Source organism: Sapajus apella, unplaced genomic scaffold (assembly GCF_009761245.1).
Source record: "Sapajus apella isolate SASKATOON/1434 unplaced genomic scaffold, GSC_monkey_1.0 scaffold24, whole genome shotgun sequence".
Taxonomy (NCBI): Eukaryota; Metazoa; Chordata; class Mammalia; order Primates; family Cebidae; genus Sapajus; species Sapajus apella.
Genome location: NW_022436964.1, coordinates 16,697,246 through 16,709,577, shown reverse-complemented (window position 1 = coordinate 16,709,577; position 12,332 = coordinate 16,697,246). Strand labels below are relative to the sequence as shown.

The 12,332-nt window shown below is 40.3% G+C and overlaps 1 protein-coding gene across 5 annotated transcripts in view; it reads right to left on the bottom strand.

Annotated features, from left to right (window-relative positions):
- The window catches only part of DOCK8 (dedicator of cytokinesis 8), a 246,177-nt gene that overhangs the window by 145,269 nt on the left and 88,576 nt on the right, over positions 1–12,332 (bottom strand). For all 5 annotated transcript variants that reach the window (XM_032290975.1, XM_032290976.1, XM_032290977.1 and 2 more), the window contains 3 exons: positions 10,301–10,424; positions 5,351–5,563; positions 443–528 (listed from right to left, as the gene is read on the bottom strand). In XM_032290975.1, the coding sequence (XP_032146866.1) occupies positions 443–528; positions 5,351–5,563; positions 10,301–10,424 (423 nt within the window). The remainder of the gene's footprint in view (positions 1–442; positions 529–5,350; positions 5,564–10,300; positions 10,425–12,332) is intronic.

Sequence of the window (12,332 nt, the reverse complement as noted above, 5' to 3'; positions counted from 1 at the left end):
TGTAGCATTGGCTGATTCTACATTGTAAATACTTTTACCATGGCCAATTTAAAGTTACCAATGTGACTTCACTGAACACAGGGTTAGGAAAAGATGTACACTGTCAGCTGTCATGAGTTAGTCGAGTTGATTCCAGCACACCACTGATGTGTTATTTTTCTTAACATAGGTCATTTCACTCAATTACCTTACATGTCTAACTTTATTAGACACTTGTGTTTGCTTTCTGTATTACAGAAGAATAACTGTCAAAAGGATGGTAGGAAAAAAAAAATCCAGGAATAGACTCAAATGGTGCCCTTTCTACTACTCCACAGCTGCCCAGTGTTAAAAGTATTTTGGGAGCTCCTCTCTGATTCAAGCTCTGATGATAAAGACAACATTTGCATCTAAAAGGCAAGATCAGTCTCAAAGTAGTGGTAGTGTGTTGGTTGATACTCACTTTAAGGTCAGCAACTTGACCAATATTCTGTTGCCCAGATGTTCCTTGGGACATTCTGGTACCGGACGTATCTCCACAGCATCCTCCTATTATTAATCACATCATAAGAAAATCATTAGTAAATTCTGTGAGGAGTTCCAGTTAGAGTTAACCCAGGGGAGGGAAGGCTGCCTTCCATGGCTCAACTTCACTCATATTTGCTTTATTTCTAACACTCTGCCTCTTATAAGAAAGTTTGTCTTCCAACCCCCAACCTTCAAAGCCAGGATTTACAGCAAACATTTTCTCCTTTTAGAAACCAAGCATTTAAGACAAAGAGACTGAAGGAGGAAGGAAGGAAATGTGAACATGGATATGGCTTAGTAACATCCACCAGATGGCATTGCAAAATCTTATACCTATTGTTGATGTTTTTGTGTGTTTTTTGCCCACTCTAATTACACATTCAGAATATTTCTCCTGTCAAGGGCTTTACTAGCAAGTATGTGACTTTCAGATTTGAAAGCTGAGTCAGAATGGTTCACTTAAGGCTGTAAACCATCTATCCTATAACACAGAGTTATTTTCTCAGTTCACTGTTTTCTTAAACAGGTGATAGAGATTGGGGTTGAACTGACAAGTTCTAGATAGGCTTATGCCGTTAGAACTTGCTGAAGTGCTAGGTATTGAAATTTAGTAATGACAAATCAAGAGCTCTACTTGTTTATTTTACCTCACAGAACCCAAAGACTTAAAGAGAATGTCAAGTCCCTATTGTTAACTTTAACATCTGCATCTGAACTATCATTCTATCTTAATTATATTCATGTATGCAAAAATAAGCAGTGCAAATCCTTGAAAACAGTAATTCTCACTCTTGTAGTATGCTTTCCAAACACTGGTGAGCGCTCTGCTGATCGCAAGGGTCCAAAGAACAGGGTCATGTCTCACGGTCTTTTCCTGGGAGATTTCCACTGAATACCCCCTGGCAAGCCTAACATTCTTCCAAACAGCAGCAAAGTCACCTTCCTGGTAAGTATGTACCCACTTTGGTGGAATGATCCACGTGGTAAGCTCATCATTACTCCAGCCTCTCCCTGTGGCCCCCATTCCTTGTGGTTACAGTTGGCCATGCTGCTGGGTGGAATGGCTGAGTTTATTTCAGAGGAGACACTGTTCTGGTGCCTGCCCCAAGCTAGACTCCCTCGGAGTGGTTTGGAACTTTTAGGATGATTGGAACAGACATATCTAAAGGGAGGATCTCCCTAACTGGAAAACAACCTGAAGGTAGAGACACTCATGGATTTCTAGGACTGCCTTTGGTCTAGATTCTAATTCTTGAAATCCTTTTAAAAAAGATTTTCATTTGGAAAATTTTAAACAGATGCAAAAGTAGAGAGAGTAATGCAACGAACCACTATTCACCCATCATCACCTGACTTCAACAAGTTCAACTCATGGGCGTTCTGGTTTCATCTATTCAACCACTTACTACCTTTGTCTCTCAATACTGGGTTATTCAGAAGCAACTTCCCAGAGACGATATAAATATATTAATATTTCAGTACATATCTTTAAAAGATAAAGACTTAAAAAAACATATAGCAATACCATTATTATGCCTAAAAATTAATAACAATTTCTTATTGGCGCTAAATAATTTTTGTCAGTTTCAAATTTCCCTGACTGTCTCAATTTGTTTTTACTGTTATTTTGTTAAATCAAGATCTAAGCAAAGCCCACATACGGCATTTGGATGATGTATTTCCTACGTCTCTTTTAATCTATATAAATTTCTCCAGTCTTTACAGCCAACTGAAATGGGAACTAATTCCCAAGAAGGCGCAAAGTGGAAATGTGAAACGTTAGTGGATACCTCTTGTTTTAATCATCCTAAAGACACACACAAATGAAGGGAATGAAACATATAATGAGAGAGAAAGAGACAGTACGAGAGAGATGATATTCTTTCAGTTACTGTCCCAGCAGATCTGGAGGTCAGCTCCACATTTGCCTACCTGTGATTTCCTTAGATGAGCAGAAGTACTCACCCCACCCTTTTTTCTGAGTTGGTTTTAGTTGGGTTCTGTCACTTGTAACCAAGAGCCTCAGCAAACTTTTCCATGATTTAAAGTATTAGTGGAATCTTTCTCAGTGATTGACATAGAATGCCTTTTGTAGAATCAGAATGAATTAGGGAAACAACTTGCCTTATAAAACCTTGGTGGTTAAGTCCAACTTTTGCTTCTCCTGTAGACTCAGCCATAACCTGGATATACTAGTTTACCTCTCTTCTAACTTTCCTTACAGGGAAATCAAGTAAGGATAATATTTAAAAATCTGATTGTATCATTTAAAAAACCAGTATTTGTAATCATTTCAGAGTAGGTAGAAATTTACCTTTCTTCCACAGAACTTTCTTAGGAGAAAGTACAAATTATAAGTACAAGCTTCAAAATATTAAAGGGCTGGTATAGAGGCTCTCAAGCATTTTAGACATGCCAATTTAAAAAAAACTAGTACACTCAATTACAAAGCACTTCTCTCTACTCAATAAAAGTGGGCCCCATTAGGCCTGCTGCTAGATTATAACTTTCAGTCCCAACAGAGTGTCTGCAGGGTTTCAAAGATCATAAAACAAAGTTCCTCTAACACCAGGCTATGTTTCATTCTTTCAATCAATTTAGATGGGACATTCTCCCATCTAGTACCACCAGGGAGACACTGACAAGCAAATGTCTCACTGGACATATTCTCTGCATCCTTTAATTGTTTTCTCTCTTCTGGCATCCACTTTGGGTCCCTGTATTACATGTTGGCATCTCCAACGAAGAACTGAGAGGAAGAGGGGGGAAAGTAAAGGCCAAATGAGTCTGATTTAATATATCTTGACAGATCTGGAGAAAAGTCTTAATGTTGTGGATGGAAACTGAAAAGTTACATGATATTTAAAAATATCATCTTTGGATTTCAGTTATGTGTGCTAACATACCAGGTAGTCATAGGTATGTAGATACATAAACAAGCAAACATGAATTCTGGAGCTAATGGGTCAGGGCCCCATTTTATAATTTAATTTATCTGTTGAGTCTTGAAAAAGCTCTTTAACCTAATTCTTGCTTTCTAATAATAGAGGTGATGATATTGCTCACATTATTCATACTTTATTAATTTAGTTTTTAATTGACAAATAGTAATTGTGTACATTTATGGGGTACAGTGTAATGTTTTGATCAGTGTATACATTGTACAAAGTTTAAATAAAGTAATGTTTTGATCTATATATACATTGTAAAAAGATTAAATCAAGCTAATTAATATATCTATCACCTCACCAACTTATCTTTTGTGTGTGTGTGGTAAGAACATTAAAAATCTTTTTGGAAAGCAGTTTTGAAATATAAACACATTATTATTAACTCTGGTCACTATACAGTGCAATAGGTCATTAAAACATATTCCTCCAGTCTCAGACTTTGTAGACTTTGATCAACATCTTCTCCCTCTCTCTGCTGCCCCTGGTAACCACTTTTCTACTGTTTCTATGAAATCTACTTTTTTAGATTCCATATATAAGTGAGATGATTTATTTTTATAATGTGCCTCATTCAGAAGAGCATTTGAAGCTGCTGATGAAAACTGTAAATCAAATAAAAATAGATGAGGAAACCACGGTGCTTGGGATAAGGAAAGAAAGCTGGAATATATAAATTCAGGACACCAATCAGTAAGCTGCCCCATGTGGTGAAGGTGGACAGAAATTTGCTCTGAGTAAAGAATTTAAGATAGTTAGTTATAAAATGAGCACAATCTCTAAGTGCTCTTATTATCTCAGCAGAAGTACCCTTCTTCTTTGTCTGAAGACTTAAATTGCCCTTTAGATCCTCAAAGAGGAAGGTGCTAGGTGGTGAGTAGGTCAATGTCAACAACACTATTTCCATGTGGACGTGATATGCTATCTCATGACTGCTGTTTCCTTTATTGTCCTCCTTGCTGACAGTGGTGAGTTCACTGAAGGGCACGTTAGCTAACACAGTCCGGAAGGGCAGGGGTATCAGGCTCTCTGATGGTCTTGCTTATTCCAAGGATCGAATTTCAATTATTTAGAGGCATGGATGGATAGAATATCTTTTATGCAAAGTTTCCCCAAATCTTGTTTCTTGCAACTGAACCTTTTATAAAATTTGGACAGCACAGATATAGTGGTAATCTGTTCTGGCAAGACCCAGAAGTGTAGATAACCTCACATGCAGAGGGGAAAACTGAGTGCCTCCCATAAAGTATGAGGAGTTCAAACGGACACAGACTTAAACAAGGGTCATTTCTCATTTCATCCAAAGTGCCCCAGGCAGTGATCACAGGCATAGTCTACATTATCCTATTGTTGTGGGTCAGTGCCAACGAAGAAGTAAACAATCAAGATCCCGAAGTCCCACATTTTGGGAGCATGGGCTGCGATCATCTTAGCCTGAAATGTCTTCAAAGCAGGTCTCTCTGGTTGCTCATAGAGACCATTAAAAGGAAGTAACAAAGCATTCAACAACATCAAAGTTTAAGTAATATATGTCTCAATGGATTTGTTGCCACCCATACCCTCAAATAATAGAATGGTTTGACTTGCTAGGTGTGATTACTACATGCAGACCCTTGAAACATCTGGGGATTCAATGAGGTGCTCTCAGTGAATATATTGTGTAAAGTGCTATGACAATTCTAGTAGTTATTATTATCAGAATCCCATCTGTACGATAATCAATATTGGTTCTGCTATGGCACCTGGGCTTACCTGAGTGAAAAACACGGCCCCAGAAATCATACACGTGAGCCCTGATATCATGGGCTGCTATACAGTAATAATGAACACCACAATCATCCACGTGACTCTGAGACTTCACTGAGATTCTCCAGGATGCAGACAGTGGTACCCACCTCATCCACTGATGGGTAAAGGGCAAAGAGCTCGGCCTGCCGATTGGTCCTCCGGGCCTCCTCGTTCTGCTTCTCAAAGTCCTCGGCACTTACTTGCTGCAGGAGGTTTTCTAGCCGCTGGTCAGGCTGCAGGCTGCGGAGGTCAAAGTCACAGGCAGTGAGGGGGCCTTTCCCAGACACATCGCACAGCACGTTTAAGTGGCGGGGGCCCGTCTGTGAGAGAAAACAGTGGGTCTTTGTGAGAGAGACAGCAAGTCTAAAATGAGAACTAAAGAATCTGGGATGTCTCAAGACTGCTCCAATTTGGGACTACAGAATCTCAGGCAATCCTCAAGTTTTCTGAAGAAACTGGGGGTTTTACAAGAATGGCATCTTAGCTTCCTGGCTGGACTATTCTAAAATTAAATGTCTTCTTCTCACTTGGAAACAGGTAGTTACTCATCATATGCAGACAAACCAGTCCTGAGGAAAGGACTAAAAACAGCACTATGTTCCTTTCAGTGGTCAGCTTGCTCTATCCTAGGGCTGAGGGCAAAGCCTCTTAATGAACCATGCTCATGTCTCACACTAGAGCAAAACAGAGCTGGAAAAAGGCGCAATAAAAAGGAGACTGGGCCAGGAGCAGTGGCTTATACGTGTAATCCTAGTACTTTGGGTGGACAAGGTGGGAGGACTACTTGAGGTCAGGAGTTCAAGACTAGCCTGGGCAACATAACGAGACTCTCACGAAGAGAAAAAAAGCAAAACTTAGCCAGGTATGGTGACATGCACCCATAGTCTTAGCTACTTGGAAGGCTTAGGTAGGAAGACTGCTTGAGCCCAGTCTAGCACGTCAAAGGTGCAGTGAGGTATGATTACTTTTTTTTTTTTTTTGGCAGTCTTGCTGCAACACCCAGGATTGGGTACAGTGGCGCCATCTCAGCTCACTACAACCTCCGGCTCTGGGGTTCAAGCGATTCTCCTGCCTCAGCCTCCCAAGTAGCTGGGACTACAGGGGCCTGCCACCGCATCTGGATAATTTTTGTATTTTTAGTAGAGATGGGGTTTCACCATATTGGCCAGGTTGGTCTCAAACTCCTGACCTCAGGTGATCTGCCTGCCTCAGCCTCCCAAAGTGCTAGGATTACAGGCATGAGCCATTGTGCCCAGCCACATTTAAGCCTTTAATCCATTTTGGTTGCTACATAATAAGATCACAAGTGACAGCCTATCACTCTTTGCCATATTGTTTTGATAGAAGCAAGTCCCAGGTCCCACTCAGTCAGGGATGAACATCACAAAAGTGTGAATGTCACAGGTCCAGATGATGGGGCAACCACAGAATCTGTCTGCCACACTAACTTTCTGATAATTTAAAGTGCACATCTAGCTTCTGTAATAATGCACTATTTTTAAAATGTTGGGCTCATGCCCGAAATCCAGCACTTTGGGAGGCTGAGGTGGGTGGATCACCTGAGGTCAGGGGTTCGAGGCCAGCCTTGCCAACATGGTGAAAACCCATCTCTACTGAAAATACAAAAATAATTAGCCAGGCATGATGGTGGCTGATTCCTGTAATCCCAGCTACTTGGGAAGCTGAGGCAGGAGAATTGCTTGAACCCAGGAGGTGGAGGTTGCAGTGACCCAAGGTCATGCCACTACACTCCAGCCTGGGCAACAAGAGTGAAACTCTACCTCAAAAAAAGAAAAAATTAATAGATACATAATGGTTGTACCTATTATGGGGTGTAATATTTTGATACCTGTGTACAACGTGCAATTATCAAATCAGGGTAATTAGCATATCCATACCTCGAACAATGATCATTTCTTTGTGTTAGGATCATTCAAAATCCTTTCTTCTAGTTATTTGGAAATACAGAATAAATTATTATTAACTCTAGTCACTTTACAGTACTATAGAACACTAGAACTTATTCCTCCTATCTAGCTATAATTTTGTAACCATTAACCAACATTTCTATTCTCTTCTCCATCCGCCCTTCTCAGCCTCTAGTTACCACTATTCTACCCTCTACTTCTATGAGATCAACTTATTTATCTTCCACATATAAGTGAGATCTTACAGTATTTGTCTTACTGTGCTTGGCTTATTTCACTTAACATTGTCCAGGCTCATCCATGCTGATGCAAAGGACAGGATTTCATTTTTTATGGCTGAATAGTATTTTATTGTGTGTGTATATATGTATATCACATTTTCTTTCTCCAGTCTTCTGTTGATGGATACTTAGGTTGAGTCCATGTCTTGGCTACTGTGAATAGTGCTGCAATAAACATAGGGGTGCAGATGTCTCTTTGATACCGTAATATCCTTTCCTCTGGATCGTATGGTCAACTTGGCTCTTAAATACGGATAATGACTTGAGTGCTCTGTTAGCATGCTGTAGGAAAGCGTGTGCTTTGTGCGTATGCTGGTCTTCAACTATTGTCTCTGGGCTCCAAATTCACCCTTTTATGTTTTGTTCTTTGATACTGGGTCAGCAAATTATATTTCCGGTTTTTTGTCCCTTTAGGTTCTGTCAATGGGGGCGCTACAGGGTTACCGGATGGCTTGAGGAGGGCAAAGGTCCTGGCTCCTTCCTGTTACTGGTCCTCTCACCTTCTTAGTGACAGTTGGTTCTAGCCTTCAGGTTCTTTTGGCACTTCCAGAATCACCCTTATCTTACTTACTTCCTTGAAGGTACCAACACCAGCTGGGCAATTCCTCCTCCTGTGAGGAACAAGTCCAGATTCCACGAGGTCTTTCCCTCTGAGATCCTGAGATAACACCACTGCCTGGGTGGCGCCTTCTTCTCAGGGATGTCAGTCCTGGCTCCCAGACCCTTCTTCTGAGTTTCTACATTCTGACAACTCCAAATTCTTCCCCTAAACACGTGGTCCTCAAATTGTGGTCCTGGGACCAGCAGCATCAGCATCACTTAGGAAATGCTGATTAGAAGGTATCAGGTTTACCCTCCAGACCTACTGAATCAGAAATTCCAGCAGACAGGGCCAAGCAACCCATGTTTGAACAAACCCTCCGGGGGATTCTGATGACACTAAAGTGGAGACCCACTGCTGTACACCCCAGCCCCAGAGTGGCGTGCTGTTTTCTATAATGATGATTTTAGTATAGCCTCAATTTTTCCCTTTTGGTTCTCTTAGACCTCTAAAATCTGCTTAATCAATTCCCTGTGTTAAATTTCTTCTGTTGAAATACCTACTGTAGCTTCTGTCTAATAAGAGAAACAATTTAGTTGGTCATCACGTAGGGTGAAGATGGAATTTAGTCAAAATTACTGATTAAAAAAAATCCCTTAAATCTCCCATAGAGCAGAGCATCCAGGTATTCTATCCCTTAGTAAGTTTGTCATATTTAGTGCTGGAAATGATGGCTGATTCCACTGTGGAGCTCCAAGTAAGTAGTTGGCTTGGCTTTAGGGGGGACCACCTTGTCTGAAAAATAAGTATGATTTTAAAACCTCTAGTCATTTCCAGCATGGTGAGATTCCTGTACTATGGTACTATGAAGACACGTGGAAGCTGAAAACTGTATTAGTTTACATGAAGTTCTGTGCAAACTTGAACACAACAGTTTTTCTTCTCAATTTTATTTTTCTCACCGATAAAATGGGCAGGTTGGACAGTCAGTAGTGCTAAACATATTGACTTTGCAGTACAGCCATCACCAGCATCCATCTCCATAATGTTCATCTTGGAAAGCTGAAACTCTCCCCACTAAACAACAACTTCCCATTCCTCTCTCCCCCAGCCCCTGGCAACCACATTTTCTTTATCTATTCATTACGGATGGGCACTTGGGTTGCTTCTACCTTTTGGCTACTAGGAATAATGTTTCTGTGAATGCATGTGTATAGAGCTTAACTACTGGAAACTTGAAATTTATTTGGCTATTGTTCTTTGGCTGTCTTATGCAAAGGAAGAATTTCATTCTTTCTGTCTTCTATTTGTTAGAGTGTTTGCTGGGGTTCTTCACATGACCCCACACATTTAAAAAATTAGTTACAGAATAGTGTTAAAAGTTCATTTCACGGTCAGGCGTGGTGGCTCACACCTGTAATCCTAGCACTTTGGTAGGCTGAGACAGGCAGACCACGAGGTCAGGAAATTGAGACCATCCTGGCTAACATGGTGAAACCCCTTCTCTACTAAAAATGCAAAAAATTAGCCAGGCGTGGTGGCACATGCCTGTAGTCCCAGCTACTTGGGAAGCTGAAGCAGGAGAATCACTTGAACCTGGGAGGCAGTGGTTGCAGTGAGCTGAGATGGTACCACTCCAGCCTGGTGACAGAGAAAGACTCTGTCTCAAAAAAAAAAAAAAAAAAAAAAAAAGGTTGTTTCACAACATGAATTTTAAACTGTAATCGCTTTATAAGAACAATGACAACAGTAACAGTGCCAGCATTTACTAGGCACTAAGTATATGTAGTGGGCATTATTCTAATTCTTTATGCATATTAATTAATTTAATACTCAAATAACCTCATGAGTTAGTATTATCATCCTTGTTTCCCAGGGCAGGAAAATGTGCCCAATAAGCTTAATGGTCCTGCCTGAAGTTAGAGTTAGTACATGGTAGAATCATAAGGAGAATGCAGGGGATCTGGCCACAGTGTGGAGCTTTTAATTACTCTGTAGTTTGCTTTAGGGGCACCACAGTCTCTGCAGAAATTGTTCTAGGGGTGGGCCCAATGTATCTCTGTCCCCTAGTTGAAGCTTTTCCACTTTTTTCTGTTTTAATCATTGGGTTTCGGGGTTTTCATTTGAACACCAATTTCTGTGGCAACAAACAAGTTTGGAAAAAAAAAATCACCGACTTAGATGGTAAAGTTCCTCCTACTCAAACTTTCTGTGAGTCCACCCTTTATTCTAGTTTGTAAAATTGACAGCATGCCCTGGGCCAAGCAGTCCAGTAACCTGGTAACCATGTTTGTTGATAGGAAATACCTGAGCATCGGGTTCACTGCACTCCAAGCTTTCCGACTCAAACGTCTGCTTCGGAAGCGTCTTGTGAAAATCTTTTCGAGATCCAGTCTTTTTAAAGCCACAAATTTCTGGACTTCCTTGATTTCTTTTATGGTTGGTATTTAATTTGGAGAAAGAAAGGGGGAGAAAGAGAGGCAAACCATTAGATTAAAAATAAAAATAATGGCTTAAATTGTAGACATGGTGCTGAGAGAGCTTTCAAAGAGGGAACCCATTGTAATTGCTCACTTTAATTATGCACCAGGCCTAATACAAGGCTCTGTTGTAATGAGATACAAACTCACCCCCTGGCTGGCTCATTATTAAAGGGAGGCATGGCCTGGGAAAATGCCACTTCAGAGGTGCGGTCATTTCAGCTGTGGGGCATTTGGCTCCAAGCTGAAGCTAAACCATGACTCTAGTGTTAAGTGGCTGGAATAAATCTAGCAACGTGCAGAAGCAGCAAACAGAAATCGTTTGAAGATAAAAATAGAGAAAACCATTTAATCTTCACATCAATGTTCTTAATAATGAATAAAGCAGGCGGGACATGGTTAAGAAAAAATAAAAATAAATGATTTATCTTTGCAAACAATCTCCACTTTATGAACTTTGCTAAAATTGTATTGAAAATGTGCAGCTATGGAAAGAGTTTAAAATAGAATGTATAGCCCTATCACTGAAGAAATGAGGCCATCAGAAGAAAGGAAAAACATGTAAGTTGTCGAGTGATGACTAGAGAAACCAACATGTATATTTCCCATTTTTATGACTCAAACACATCTTTGGAAAACATGCTGCAAAGTCAAGTGCACAAACACGCACCATTTTAATTTCAGTTGAGGATACTTTTCCCGCTTTTATTTTAGGTTCAGGGGGTACATGTGCAAATTCATTACGTGAGTAAATTGCTTGTCACTGAGGTTTGATGTATGAATGATGTTGATGTCACCCACGTAGTGAGCATAGTACCCAAAGGGCAGTTTTTCAACTCACACCTGCTTCCATCCTCCCTTTTCTAGTAGTCCCAGTGTCTACTGTGTTATCTTTATGTCCACATTTACCCATTGTTTAGCTCCCGCTTATCAATAAAAGCATGTAGTATTTGGTTTTCTGTTCCTGTGTTAATTCACTTAGGATAATGGCCTCCAGCTGCATCCATGTTGCTGCAAAAAAGAATCATTTTGTTCTTTTTTATGGCTGTGTAGTACTCCATGGTGTATATGTACCCCATTTTTCTTTATCTAGTCCACTGATCAAGATGGGCATCTAGGTTGATTCTATGTCTTTGCTATTGTGAATTGTGCTGTGATGAACATACGGGTGCGTGTGTCTTTTTTGTAGAATAATTTATTTTCCTTTGGTTTAGACCCAGTAGCCAGATAGCTGGGTTGAATGGCAGTTCTGCTTTAAGTTCTTTTAGGAATCTTGACACTGCATTTCATGGTGACTGAACGAATTTCCATGTTAGTTTTTTTTTTTTTTTAAAGACAGGGTCTCATTCTGCTACCCAGGATGGAGTGCAGTGGTGTGATTATAGCTCACTGCAGCCTTGAACTCCTGCGCTCAAGCAATCTTCGCAACTCAGCCTCTCAGTAGGTGGGACTATAGGTGCATGCCACCATGCCCAGCTAATTTTTTTTCCATTTATTTTGATTTTTTGTAGAGACACTGTCTTCCTCCATTGCACAAGCTGGTCTCAACATGCTGGCTTCAAATAATCCTCCTGCCTCAGCCTCCCCAAATGCTGGAATTATAAGCGTAAGCTACCATGCCCAGCCTATTTTTTTACTTCAATAATAACCATTCTTACTGGTGTGAGTTGGTATTGCATTGTGGTTTTGATTTGTATTTATCTAATGATTAGTGATGTTGAGCATTTTTTCATATATTTGTTGGCCACATGTATGTCTTCTTTTGAGAAATATCTGTTCATGTCCTTTGCCCATTTTTAAATGGGTTGGTTTGTTTTTGCTTGAATTGTTCTAGTTCCTTATAGATTCTGGATATTAGA